The sequence below is a fragment of the Haplochromis burtoni genome, unplaced genomic scaffold, assembly GCF_018398535.1.
Source record: "Haplochromis burtoni strain Fernald_Lab_line unplaced genomic scaffold, NCSU_Asbu1 Contig_646, whole genome shotgun sequence".
In the NCBI taxonomy this organism is placed as follows: Eukaryota; Metazoa; Chordata; class Actinopteri; order Cichliformes; family Cichlidae; genus Haplochromis; species Haplochromis burtoni.
The window spans coordinates 53,755-68,174 of NW_024583007.1; the positions used below are offsets into that span (position 1 = coordinate 53,755).

The 14,420-nt window shown below is 40.3% G+C and overlaps 1 protein-coding gene across 1 annotated transcript in view; it reads right to left on the reverse strand.

The window, feature by feature from the left end:
• The window catches only part of si:ch211-158d24.2 (multiple epidermal growth factor-like domains protein 9), a 50,498-nt gene extending 41,796 nt beyond the window's left edge, over positions 1-8,702 (reverse strand). The window contains exons 1-2 of the mRNA XM_005949348.3: positions 7,987-8,702; positions 1,001-1,220 (exon numbers count right to left, since the gene is read on the reverse strand). Of these exons, the coding sequence (XP_005949410.1) occupies positions 1,001-1,220; positions 7,987-8,533 (767 nt within the window). The 5' untranslated portion in view covers positions 8,534-8,702. The remainder of the gene's footprint in view (positions 1-1,000; positions 1,221-7,986) is intronic.
• Between the last annotated feature and the right edge of the window lie 5,718 nt (positions 8,703-14,420).

The window sequence follows — 14,420 nt, forward strand, 5'->3', positions numbered from 1 at the left end:
CTTCTGAGGAAATTTTAGATGGCACTCATCAGAAAGGTTGCCTACCCCTGGTCTAGACTTTCACGCTTTACCTTATACACTGTATTTCCATTTATGTTTGCACGTTTTAACTGATCACTGCACCCATTTCCCAATTTTCCAGGACAATACAAAGAAAAAGAAAAAAGGCTCACCCTACTTATCAAAATACAAAGTCATGCCATTGGCTAATGATCAAGTGGACTGGCCCATACAATCTGAGCGCTTAAAGAGCTTTCTACTACAATCTTCCTGCCATCCACATTCATACAATGCTTTCATTCTATGTCTTATAAGCACTTCATCCAAGAAGGACACACTCGCACTCAGAGGGACACATAGGGGCAACTTCACTTTGAAACACGCTGGAAGATCCAGACACTGACCGTGGGTTAACAGTAGGTCAACCAACCACTGTACCTTCTGATCAACAGCCACTTCTGCCCTTACCTGAAAGTCTAGGCTGTGATTATGTATACAGGGAAAAAATAATAATTAACTTGCTTATCTGGCTCTGCATTTTTATGCCAAATCCACCAGAGTTGTTGCCTGTTTATACACACAACAGTCAAGAAACCATGTTTAACACCAAAACAGCTTCAGAATTGACTCTCTCTGTTTTGTCCTTCACCAATTAACAAAATACCCAACTTTACCTGATAAATACTAGCAATGTGGTTCTGGGCAATGTAAACATCTATTTCTGCTGGTCACTGTTGGAGCAAGCAGTAAGGCTGAACCAAAACAAGCTGAAAAATGCTAAAATACAGCCCCCCTTACATTCTATACAGAGATACAGTTGACATGCGCATTTTATACCACAGTTAGTCAGAAAAGCAGTAAATATGTAAACAAAGCTTATCTGATTTACTAGTGAGACACAGCACAGAAATGAGTTGTCTCTCTTCAGTTGTGTTGACAAAACAAACTGACTTTTTTGCCAGAGGCTGCCCTCGCGGGGAAACTGAAAAAGCAGCCTTACCTGTCACAGAGGTGGTTCACTGCACCGTATGAGTCGCAGGAACAGGGCTGGCAGCCACTGGTGCCATTTGTGAAGTAATCCTCCTCGCAGTCCTCACACTGCAGACCAGTGTAGCCCTTCACACACGAACACTGACCGGTGCTCTTGTCACAGTCGTCAGGATGTGAAATCCCCTCAAAGTCACTGCTGCAGTTACAAAGGATCTCTGAGTGAGTGGTGGCTGGGGTGTGACAAAAAAACAGGAAAGACAAAAAAAATGTAAATAACGCATGAAGGACAACAGTAGTGAAAGCAGGTCAGAACTGACCACACTAAACAACATGATGAACATTGTGTTTATTTCACAAATATTATTTCACAATAAAACATTTTAAATGCAACAAGAAGTGACTTGTGTAATGTGCAAAACAGGGATTTTAAAACCTTTTTGTTGTGACCCTTAAAGATGAAAATACATATGTTTCCTTCAAAGTCATAAACCATTCAACTTTTTTTTTTTTTAAACCCTGGTTTCACCCTGCTTGTTCAACACTTTCTCCTTTTCACTCCCTGTTTGTTTAGGTCTAGCAACAAACTACTTTGTTGGGATTAGGTAAAAAAAACAAAAAACATTGCGGTTTGGGTTAAAATACATCCTTTCACAATGTTAACCATATCTTACACAGCAAACCTCTCCCATCGGCAACAAGCGTCTTTGCCATTTCCTTGGATACCACAGTTATGTGTCCCACAACTGTGACAACCGCTAGCAGATTTATACAGTCCCGATCAAAAGGTTAAAGCGCTTGAAAAATGGCAACAACAAAAAAAATATCATATTTTGTACGGTTGGATCTTAACAAGGTTCTAACAAGCTTGGAACCAAGCTTTAACATGGAACAAGGAGAAATGGGAGTGAGACAAAACATTTGTTTGAGCATGCAATTTATTAAAAATAACACTTAAAATGAAACTTTTTGCATTTGGAGGTCACTAAAGTTATACCACACCCTCTCCATGACCCTAGATAGGTCACCAGTGACTTGAGCCCTACCCCACGAAGAACCTTCAACAAACTCAAAAGTGCAAAAGTAAACTCTGAGTTGATTAAATCTAATCTGTAACTGAGTTCCCTGTTCCAGACCAGCTGATCAGAGCAAGTTCAGTCATTTCAGAGCATGTTCATGCGCACATTCAGCTGCACCTGCATGAATGTGGAAAGGACAATCTGCATTTGTAATCCGGTGGCCTAAGAGAAATGAACACATGTCAGTACTGACTATGATATTTACCTGAAATCACAGCAAGGAAGAGGAGTAATTATAATCAGCTTGAGATACTATGTCATCTTCATAATAAGTATGAATGTTTAATTAAAAAAAAAAAATGGATACAAAAAAATAAATGTCTGCTGGCATCTTTTACCCAACTTGAAGTGTCATTAGATGAAGCTGGAACCCTCATTTAGATTTGATTTGTGAATCTAATTATTCAAACTGTAGGAGTCAGAAACGGAGGATTAAAATATGAAGAAACAGATCAGACAGTTTACTGATAGACCTGCTGTTAATTACCCAGATAGCAAAAGATCATTTTGTTTTTTCAATATTTATTCAGTAAAAATTGAATCTACTGGAGTACTATAACAACCTCACTTTTTTTAAAAATACAATTTTTTTTTTTAAATTTATTTTCCCCAGTACTGAATAAAATCCCCTTAATGAGATTTACAGAAAAACTCTGCTTTTATGTTCCCTTGTTAACCTGATCTAACAGCAGCTTCCCTTACAAATGATGGCTCTCTTACAGTCATAACAGAGATGCTGTACGTTACTTTCCGTGGAGCTTGCATTTAATAAAGACTTGGAAAAGTACTATCAGTAAAGCTAAACATGATTTTACTTCAATACAGTCTTGGGGGATCAGCCATTTTAAATAAGGAGCACAGATTGTGCCAGGGAGTAAGCCATTATGAATGGATCTAATCAGAGGAGCTAAGAAATGATGAGAACCAAAGATCTGGGCCTGACTCAGTCAGAATCCGTGATCCATATCCATTTTGGATGTCAATGTGAGGACGCCACTTGCACTTGGCCTAACCCATGCAGGTGTTTGTAAAAACCCACTGAGACATGTTCAGACTGAATTTCAGACCATGTACCTTTCAAAATGTTGTTTGACATCATTTCATGACTGAATGTCAATCTGTGAACAAATTTTAACGCGGAATGTCAGAACGGACTTCAAAAACTCATTTAGTTGTATTATAGAGCCTTATCTCAAAGATCCCAGCTGTGACAGGCATTTTTTATGATTGTTACCATTTACTATATGACAAGTGATTCATCATTGATCAGTCTTCTCTGTCTAAAGACCCTTTTCTTTAAATAGTGATTGCTACAGTAAGGCTCAATAGATGTTTGCAGTGGACAAAAACAGGCTGTCACTCTGATAGCTCCATTACTGCCTACAGAGTCAGAGTTAGCAGGATGGAGACTAAAATTTTATTCCGAGTAGATAATAACTCTGTCCTTATATACTGACAACTGAGTGAATGTCATACCACTCATGTTAATTAAAAAAATAGCACACTAACATCTAAGTGTTTGTAAAATGAATTATGTTTTTACAGCAACTTTATGAATGAGGAAATGTGGCATCACACAGGTGGATCAGGTGCAGCAAGAGGGGAAGAGTGAGGAAGAAATTGAGACTTTGAAGTTTACAGAGTCTGTTACCATGGTGACTGATTCAGTTTTTCCTGGAACAGAAAACCCAGAATTTCACTCATCTCAGTTCAAACATTTGACCTAATGTTTTAAGCCTTTTTATAGCTGATCATGCTGTCACTGTCATTGCAGCATTCCACAGCTAATGGAATCGGCATGATGCACTGTGTTTGTAAAGAGCGAAGTCTTTATGCTAGCATTTGTCATAAACCAGTTTAGCCCAACATTACACAGACACCTGCCTTACACATTTACTGAATCTGGAAACTTTGGAACTGGTAGTGGAAGAGAAATTTAATTTGAAAATGGACCAAATGTGAGCATGCCCAGAAATGAAGACACTAGGTGCTGCCCTGGCTTCCACCATCGTTCACTTTAAGCTGCACAATCGAACCACAGTCCACTAATATCATCTGTGTCTAGGAGCTGCCCACTGTGTTGTGCTAAAGAAGTGCACAAAGTTACACTTTGCTCATCCAGATTTTTCAAATGAAACCTTGTCTTTCTTTGGCTGGTTTCTGTTTTGTTGAAAGCACAATTCACTTATGCTTCAAAAAAACAAAAAACAAGATTCTCATCTCATGGAGACTCTAGACAGTCTAGAGATAAGTGTGCAACTGTGCTGCATATGGAGGATGTAATGACAGACATGTGGATGAACCCACAGAGTGCCAATCTATTATTCATCTGATCTCAGGCTAGGTGTGGCAACTGAAGGCTCGACTGTGTGTCTCCATTCTGTGCTCAGCAGTGAGACAAAGAAAACGGACAAATAAGAGAGCAGAACAGCATGTTTTTATATGTGGTGTGCACACGATATCTCAACTAACATTAAGAGAGGAAGGGACAGCTAAATTTTAATGCATTCCCGCTCAGGCGTCCTACTCAGATTATACTCGTCTGCCACTGCTGCTTGGAGTTTTATGTAACTAATAAAGGCCTGTGGTTACGCAAGCTTGTTGAATATACAGTCTGGGCCTTTGCTACAGCAATGTCCGCATAGGAACTGTCAGTTCTGATCACGCCTGAAAATGTGTGCGATCCAGTGAATGCATCACCCCTAACACACGCACAAAGTTCATTCTTAAAACCCAGCTTCCGCTAGGTGTGAGGCCACGGCAGCAAGTTTGATTTAGATTGCACTGGAACTGCGTGCAGCGAGGAAGAGAAGGTGAGGAGGAACCGAAGCAAGAGTTCATCTTTCTCCTATTTAACTTGCTGTAAAGGGTTGTGACAGCATGGCTGCTGGTATTCAGGAACAGACAGTGGCAGACTGCTCGCCATGAAAAAAGAAAAAGAAAAACAAAACAACTGCCTCCTGTCCTGCCTAATTTAGAGCTTGCTATGGTGAAAACAATCATTGTGCTTTGAGATTTGTTTGGAGAGTCAAAACGCATTATCTTCCATGAAGCACTGGGAGACGTTGCAAAGTAAAGCTGTGGAAAAACACCACATGGTATTGGTCTATGGGGCCTCTGCCCTGGAAGAGAATCTACTGAGGTAGCCGAGCGAGGCGTTATCCCGAATGATGTGATGATGTCGTGTGAGTGGCCTTCACGCTACAAGAATAGAGTTTCGGGGGTTTTGAAGTTACAAATCTAAACAAGGCCAGCTGAAGTTTCCATTTATGACCCGACACGTGGCCATGTGTTTCATTTTGACCTCACGGTTCACGTAACAAAGTGGATCAAATGACTTAAAAGGAGAAATGACTAAATGCCTCACTAACATGAAAAAGGATCCAGGAAGCAGTTTGTATGCTGCATTTTGACTGAACACTTCCTGCACTCTGGTAGAGTATATTTGCATGAATCGCAGTTCAAAAATCTTTATTTATCTGCTCGCGTGCAGAACCTGTTTTTCCTCTTTGGGCTAACTTTTTTTTCTTATTGGCTGTCAATTATGAACAGAAGGTCTGAACAGCAGGTGGGTGGGGCTTCTGTGATCCCAGCCAAAGTTCAACATTTTAACTTTGTTGCTCACTCATTTATTTCTAGCTCCATACTTCAATCCTTGAACTCTACAAGAGCAAGAAAACCATTCTTAGTTAACATTTACTAGGCCCTGGCTCACCTCCTCAGTTCGCCTTTTGACAGAGACAAAGCTGTTTGTTTCATTCTGCTTTACTAGCGACTGTCTGTTCACTTTTGTGCTCATAGCGAGAGCTGACCATATTAGGGATATTACCTCTATATAACCAAAAGCACAAAAAACAGCCTGAAACTCAGTGTTTAGAGCTGTAGCCTGAGCTTTTAGCTGATAGGGATTACTTGTAGGTACATTAACCTCATTATTTGAACAATCATTCCTTTTTAATGTGAGCATCCACCATTGTGACAGTGTGCATATGACAGAAAATAAGGTAAACCAATTCAAAAGCTTATTTTGTCCAACCAGAATGCTTATGGCCCAAACAGACTTACATATTTATTACTTACATATTATGAAAAGAAAAATAAACTCGAAAACTGTTTTTTTTTGTGATAACGTTTAATCAGTATCAATAGAATTTTTTCTTGTTTATGTGCCATGTTATAGACTTATAGATACTCACAGCTAACTATAACAGTAAAACTACTTACAAGTGAAATAGATAATGCTGATGTGGATGTTACTTTGTAAAGGGCCACTCGCGTAAACACTGTTGCAGACCAAGCAGACCCCCATGCCTCCACCCCCTGTTGAAAAAGCACTTCCTGATGGTGGCAGCCTCTTGGCTTGACGAACAAGACAAAGACTCCAGGGTGTTTATGTGGCCTCTAAGCTCCCACAGGATCCCCTGCTAACATGCAGGTACCTGACAACACAGATGAACACCTTGAGGGATTCCATTTCCATAACATAACAGGTCAGAGCTGGGGAATATTGTGCTTGTTGTGTACATTTCTGGAATACAGTTGTGATCCAGCACCAAGAAATAACCTCTGAGCATCCACCAGGTCAACGGTGATCCACTTGGCAGCAGAGTTAGTTTGTATTTTAGATATATGCCACTTTCAGAAACTAAAACATGTTGCCTCTCAAATTAGGCCTCTTATGTATATTTTAGCATAACGCTACTTCTGTTATAAGGTTAAGCCAAAATCAAACTCGAAACAGTCAAAATGGAAGATGTTCTTTAACAATGTTCCACTGAACATTTGTGCATCTTTAATGGCCCATCTACCAGGAGTTCAACCAGAACCCAAGCTTTACTTCTTTCCTCCCAAACCAGTCAAATCTGGAGATTTCTCAATAGCCATTTATGGCTGCAGTACACCACAACCAGCTTTCTTAATCCGCCACCATCACTAGGATTAATGCTGACAGTCAGGTAGGACACAGTGAGGAGAACAAAGGGGTCACTGGAAAAAAAACATGACTAGATTGGACCCCCTGGTGTGAGGAAGCCAATATCATTCAAATACAGTAGCCTGAATTTTACACTTAGGTTCAGGAGGTGTGCAACTGTGTGTGTACGTGTTGGTGTGTGTAGTGCACTATAAAGCTACAAGCAGAACACAGTGTGGCCCGGGGAGATAGGGGATGAAGCTTTTACAGACAAAAAGGGAATAGACAGTGTTGAACAAGAACACATAAAAACCATTTTTATGTGGTTACAACAGGATAAGGGCAAAAGAAAGCCAAAGCACGAAGACACACCATCTGCTGAAGGTGAATTTTGGACATTTGTGCGGTATTTGTGGCAGACTGGAGAACAACACCATGGATGCTGAGATGTGTGTGAGGTGTGAGAGGAGGAGGAGGAGGGGGCAGACTCCCCCACTGTCATTGCTCATTCATGGCTTGGCCTGCCTAGCCATTTTGCTTGGATGGCCTTGTTCTGAATATGCCAAGCAAACAACAATGGAGAAGATGAAGCAGCTATATGAGCAGCGTATTCCCTGTCAGCTGCAAACATGGCTGCTCTGACTATACAGAATCAAGGCTTGGATGAATTCTCTGTGAATTGGAGAAACTGAGTGAACAACAACAGGATTACACACCCCCTCAAGCCCCCCACACCCAACCCCAACAACGTAATATATGTCACACTCGTCCTAAAATAATAATAATTAAAAAATGAAACCCTATGTTAGAACGGAGCTGTGCAGGGGAAGCATCTAGGCTCTTGCTTATTTTCAAAGGGGCACACTATGCACTCTGAGGCGTCTGCCCATTGTTGCAATCTGGTTAATTCGGTGGATGCGTCAAACCCACGCCACCATCCGAGCCTACTGATGTGACTGCGCAACACAAACGTTAAATCTGCAAAGGTTCCTGCTTCACAGGACTCACCCTGCCTGCTCTCCACTGAGGTAACAGATGTGTCGATATTATCCGCAGCCCAGGCATCGTTGGCCGTGCGCTGGGAAACCATGGACACCAAGGTCTGCAGCATTTTCTCCGGAGTGAAGAGGGATGTTCGCGCGTCGGCGGACCGCTTGCGCACGCCGGTTAGCCTGGAAAACGGTGTTGTTTGTTCTTTAGTGTATGGGATTATTCCAACATCAGGGGCGTGAATTGTGCTGGTGGGGGTGGGTGTCGGGTCCGTGGTTGGCGTTTTGGAGATGGCCGTGGTGGTGGTGGAAGGATCGGCTGAAACAATAGTCGGCAACGGTGCGAGTCCGGCTGAAGGCGAGAGAGTGAACCAGCTCTCTGGTAAACTGCGAAGCATGTCGTTGCGGAAGGTATCCCAGGCATCGGAGGCTGAGCCGCTTTTCCCGGAGATAGACGACGCATCGTAGGTACTGATGCGGGGCGCAGCTTCAGAAAACCCACTATATACATACAAAATAAATAGTAAAAGCAGAGATATGTACATAATTAAGGACGTTAACGTCATGTTCAGCCTCAGCTCTCCATGTAAGCCCCAGTAATGGTCTTCCTCAGACCGTTCCCTGAATGGACGTGTACTCCAGCATTGATGTCTCCCGGCGGCGTACACTGCTGTTTGTTGCCCTATGAACCACCGTCAACACTTCACCTGCGCTGCAACCTAGCGCGAGCCGTTCCTCAGATCGACGTACCAGTGAGCCAATGGGAGCCCAGGAAAAATGCCCACGGGGCACTCGATCGCTCGTTGATTGGATAGTCCCTTTTTCACGCCGCAGACAATAAGTTGTAAATTATCAAGTGTCTCAGCCTCCCCGAAAATTATAACCGGTTTCCATTCATTAATTTTTTGTATTGATAGGGTACTTTGTAAAAATAATGTGGCAAATGTAAGTTCATTATTTTTTGTCCCATTTTACACCTCAGTATGCGCCCGCTTAGGTATGGAAATTTCCAATAATTGCTGGCCTAAAGGTCCAATTATTGCCTTGCTCTTAATAACACCACACGCATTAACTGTCATAAAATTTACTAGCATCATTAAAAAATTTCCTGGAGCTACTCTTCCTGAAACGCAATCTACAGCTTAATAAAAAGCTCTGTGTGAAATAAAGGTGACTTGGGCATAAGTTTGAGTGGATCATGGGTATTTTCTCTCCTGACGTATGTGAAAACGAACACGTTTTTGCGAAACCCTGGTTGTGAAACCGCATAATCCATATTCCATGTCCTCACCAGTGACATGGTGGCATATTTGGGCCAAGCATCAAACAGGAAGCTGACCATGGAAAGCGCAGGCTGCAAAAGATCACGGGTTAAACAGCGGGCAAGCTTAATGTACTACATGTACAACAACTAAAGCAGTAATACCATTTTTCCGTTTTTAGTTTTCTCATTTACCCAAAATGGGACAGCAAGGCTATGAGCGAATGGGACAGTGCTAAAAGGCTTTGCTAATAAAAACGTGTGAGTCCATCAAACATTTAAACGCAGCGTAACCAAAAAAAAACCCCACAATGAAAGCTGTACAAGCCTTCTACCAAGAAGATGGTTTGTCAGGTCTTCAGTGTTGTTATCCAGCAGATGTGATGTGGGGAGAGCTATAGTCAGAGCATGCTGCTCCTTTAAATGTGTTTTTATATTGCATAATAATCAAAAGGAGTCCGGTTTTAATATTGTATTGTTTTAAAAAAAAAATTATAAAAACAAATAATTATCTTTACATACCTGTTTTTCTTCATCGTGTTTTCAGCAGTACCTATCTTGCATGTGGTGAAATTGTCTAGAACACAGTGACAGGTTTAATGTTGCATTAGAATACTCACCCGTAAGAATTATAGGACACTTATTATTATAAAACAACAAATATGTAAATTAATTATATTCAAGCAACACATTTCCATTTTTGTTCCACTAACAAAGACCAGACCACTTAGAAGATGCTTGGTTTATTAAAAATATAAAAGAGTAAAGCTGGAAAAACTCAGGGTGCAGAGTGCCCTCCTGTGAATCCTATGGTTCCTGTGCTGAGAGAGAGTTACAAGAAAGAAAAAGAAACACAGTTCTGGGATGGACAGGTAAATGCATTAGGAAATGAGGTGCCGTTTTTCTTTGAGCTGAGGGTGGCCCCCGCAAACCTCTCTGCAGGATACCCAGCTACTTTAGTTCAATTTTATATAAATAAAATAGAAATGAATTCCACCAGGAATGGAATTATTGTGACACTACAAAAAAGCAAAGCTTTATATTTTATAGATTGTTATTTATGAGTCAATTTATTCATTTTACAATCAGTTTTCATTCCTAATTTTTCTAAGGAAACAACAAAAATGTGCCTTCAAAAGTAGAATGAAAAAAATTCTGCAGCATAATTGATTACTAATTGATTTAGTAATTGATTATTAAATCAGTAATAACATGCACTGCCTTAACCACCCAAATATTCCCTAAAAATATGGACATCGTGCCACTTCAAACATACAGTTAATATCTGCAGTATTACACGTATGCGTCACATGTTGATTTTATAGCAAGCAAGTTTTTAAAATAAAAAAGTTAAGAAAACCCTTTATTCGTGATGTTTTCTCATATTTGTTAGCTGTCCACAGTGCCCGGTACTGGTTAGAAGAATTCTCCAAAAGTTGATTCTGTTCATTTGGACGTAGCGTTTTCAGTGGGAGAAACGTTTCGTTACTCATCCAAGTGACTTCTTCAGTCACAGCTGACTGCAGGTTTCCCCAATCTTAAAAACAGTACATTTGCATAATGACTGAAACCAGCCCACTGAAGGAACAATGGACTGGTTTCCTTCAGTGAGGAAACCTGCAGTCAGCTGAGACTGAAGAAGTTGGATGAGTGACGAAACGTTTCTCCCACTGAAAACGCTACGTCCAGATGAACAGAATCAACTTTTGGAGATTTACTTACCTGGATGATTGAGAATGCATCAAGACATTAGAAGAATTCAAATGTTCAATTACTGTATATGCTGTAGATCTGTTTGCAAAAGTAGTTTTTCAACACTTGACACTTGTTAAGTAATTTGTTGATGATACTAACGATCCCCTTTGCAGCGCGCCTCTCCTCGCTGCTCCAGATTTCATGTGCCATCTTAAACTCGAGGTGGATGCCAGTGCTGTGTGGGCTGGAGCAGTGCTCCTGCAGGAGGATTCACCCTGTTACTTCTCAAAAAGCAACCATCAACTGCACAATAGTACAGCTGAAAAAGATATCACCCAATATGTATTTATTTATATTTACTCCTGAAATGTTTGTTGAGAGGATTTTGTAAATAATCTTTGTTAAGTAGTGAACTGTGAATATTTCACCACAGCACAGCACATTTCAGCAGAAGTGAGTCGTTTTTTGTTTGGTTTTTTTTGTTTACCTTTGGTTCCTCTTGTTCATTGATAGGGAGCCTAGATTAGAGAACTGTCTTTTTTTTTTAAATTTCTGTTGTGGAAGCTCAACAGAAGTTTTTTTTTTTTTTTAATGTTTTGGCATTGCCTACTTCCAGAGCAAAGAAACTGATTCTAGCATCTTAAATGGTACTGTGCTGTTGCTCTTTTCTTGGGGCTGGTGAGGAGTAAGGATTGGGGAGTCAAGTTATGTTTAGGTTGTGCCTACGCAAAAGTTTAGACGTTTATTTTAAGGTCACCACAGGAAGTAAGGGTATGGTCCCTTGATTTCTTGTAGTCAGTTTATGATTGGCAAGTGTTTGTTGCCCCCTAGTGGCCTCATGGGGCGATAACAAGTCAGTTTGTTAGAAAAGCTCGGAATCATATGGCCATATGTAGCACACGTGTATACTGTGTATACTGTGAGCAACACACATGATCCGTTACACCAAGGAAAAATACTGAAAGCACGCGCACACACACAAAGAAATGAAAAAAAGAACCATATTTAACAATTTATGTAATTTGACAATATTTTGAAGGTGTTCACCAGAAATATTTTTATATGTTACTGTGTCCAAACCAAACTGCTTATCCTGCAAAAGATACAGAGAATTGTCATGCAACACTTGAATAACACAAAACTACTACACTCAGTTTGTTTTGCAAGATGTTTCACAAAATAAAAACACATCATATACAGATCCAATATGTGATTAAAAATAATGACGTCACATATAATCTTTAAATGTGCAGTTTATCAAGTTTCACCTAGCAGTCTATACCTGCCTTCTCCTTTCTTTTCTTACATCTTTCTCCATCTCTGCAGTGAAGTTAGCTCTAATTTTTTCTCTCCCTGTGAGTTCCTGTGATTTATTTTTAATTTTATGTCCCAGGTGTGTGTTACTGGGGCTACAGTTGCCGATACACTGTGCATTGTTTTTGTACTATATCTTCTATTATGTCTTCCCTAGTTCAGCTTTCACAAGAGTATCCTCAGGGCAAATTGTGTAATAAATGATGCAAAGAAATTCAGTGTGCTTCAGGGTACTATTTAATATTAATATGTTATTTAGTATTAGTGTTGTTTCAAAACATTACTGATGGAAATGACCATTTAGCAGTGCTTAAGAAAAGGTGTATGACTTAAACTGAGATTTATTTTACATTATTCCCAGTATTGAGATGAATTGACAGGTTTGAGTTGGATAAAAGGAACCAGCTCCAGAACAATTCACCTCAATTGGAAAATAAAGATTAAGTAAATTCTAATTTCAACAATTTCCCTTCATTTCACGAAGAAATAGTCTGAAAACAAAAAAGGGGATAGTTAGAAAGACTTATGTGTGTGAAGGGTTCAGATTTACATATGGGCCCCAGTTTTATACTCCATTAGACTCCACCAAAAACCTGCCAAAACAGTTATTTTTACGGTAAGTATCGCTGAAGAATCCTTAATAGCTGCACAAATAATGACATGAAGAGTTTTGTCCCATGCAGAATTCACTTCCTGCTCCTTTTGACAATGCCATAAAGGTCTGTGGTCCAGCTGGGCATGGCAAAGGTTAGCTGCTATCATCATATTTGCTCAGTATGTAACTGTTAACAGCATCAAAATGCTAAAACTATAATAAAGGCAAAGTCAAAAGATGCACCTCATCAATGTTTATAGTTCATGATTAAGAAAAAATTCAAGATTCAAAGATTCAAAGCATTGTCATGTGTACAAAGAAAATAATTTCTCTGTGCAATGAAATTCTTTCTCTGCTGACCACACACAGATGCCGGTTAATATGTACAAATAGGACTAGAACAGATAAAATACAAATAGTATAAATAAATAGAGACAAAAATTGAAGTATTAAATAGATTTGTGTGCAAAAGAGCTATGAGCTTAATATGCTGGTTTGATATGTAAGATGACCTGATGTGAAAAAATTATTATTACTGTTAAAATAGGTCAGCTGTTCAAGAGTCTGATAGCAGTGGGGAAGAAGGAGTTGTGGAGTCGGGATGTTCTGGATTTCACACTTCTAAACCTTCGTCCCGAGGGCAGAAGTGTGAACAGTCTGTGTTGGGGGTGTGTGGGGGTCTTTGAGGATGGAGGCAGCTCTCCTCTGTTGCTGTGGCAGGGCATGGTTTGTCGCTCTGCTGCTGCGGCCCAGAGGAGAGAGCTGTGGTGTGCAGCAGGAGGTCGTTGAAAAGGTGCTGCAAAAAAGAAATAATTGTTCACCTTACTGATACTCAGCACGTGATGAAAGACTGTATATTTGCACAAGGTCTCACAGTTTGACGCTTATCCCATGGCATAGGTCAGCAAGCTCCTGGACCGAGTAGGCACAGCTCATGTTTATTTATTCATCCAGGGGCTACTGGCAAATTTTCTTGGATTGGATGGATGGAGGTACAGTAACTGGTAAGTACATTCCTAAAACAAAAAAAAAAAAAAGAGGTGAGGCTGGTCTTGGGGCTTGCCAGTTACTACCACTGGTTTGTGGTCAGACCTGACCAAAAGGTGCCAAGGATCTTGTCCAGTGAATGGAGCAGTACCAGCTGGTATTTGTACAGGTAAAGAAGGCCCTCTATGGGGAACCCTTACTCCACACTACTCAATTTTCTCTCCCTTTTATTCATGAAATGCCTTGAATAGAGGGGTGGGGGCAGTTTTGTCCCAGCAGGTACTGGAGGTCGATTGCCTGGTCGTTTGTATCAGCTGAAAGCTGTCAGAGTGGGAAACCTTGTAGACTTTACTTTGCAGCCATTTAACACTCCAATAAAATTTTACCAAGTTAACAATCCTTGAACCAACATTCTTTTAATAGCCAGCAGAGGGTGACTCCTGTGATTTCAGAGACACTTTTGATTGTATGTAAATCTATGAGAAAAGGGGCAAAAGTACTCTAGGTCTCCAAAACATGCATCTCAAAGCTTCTCTAACTAATTTTCTATGGTAGCTATCAACATCTTTTTTCCAATGACAGCTTTATCCTACCCTTATTA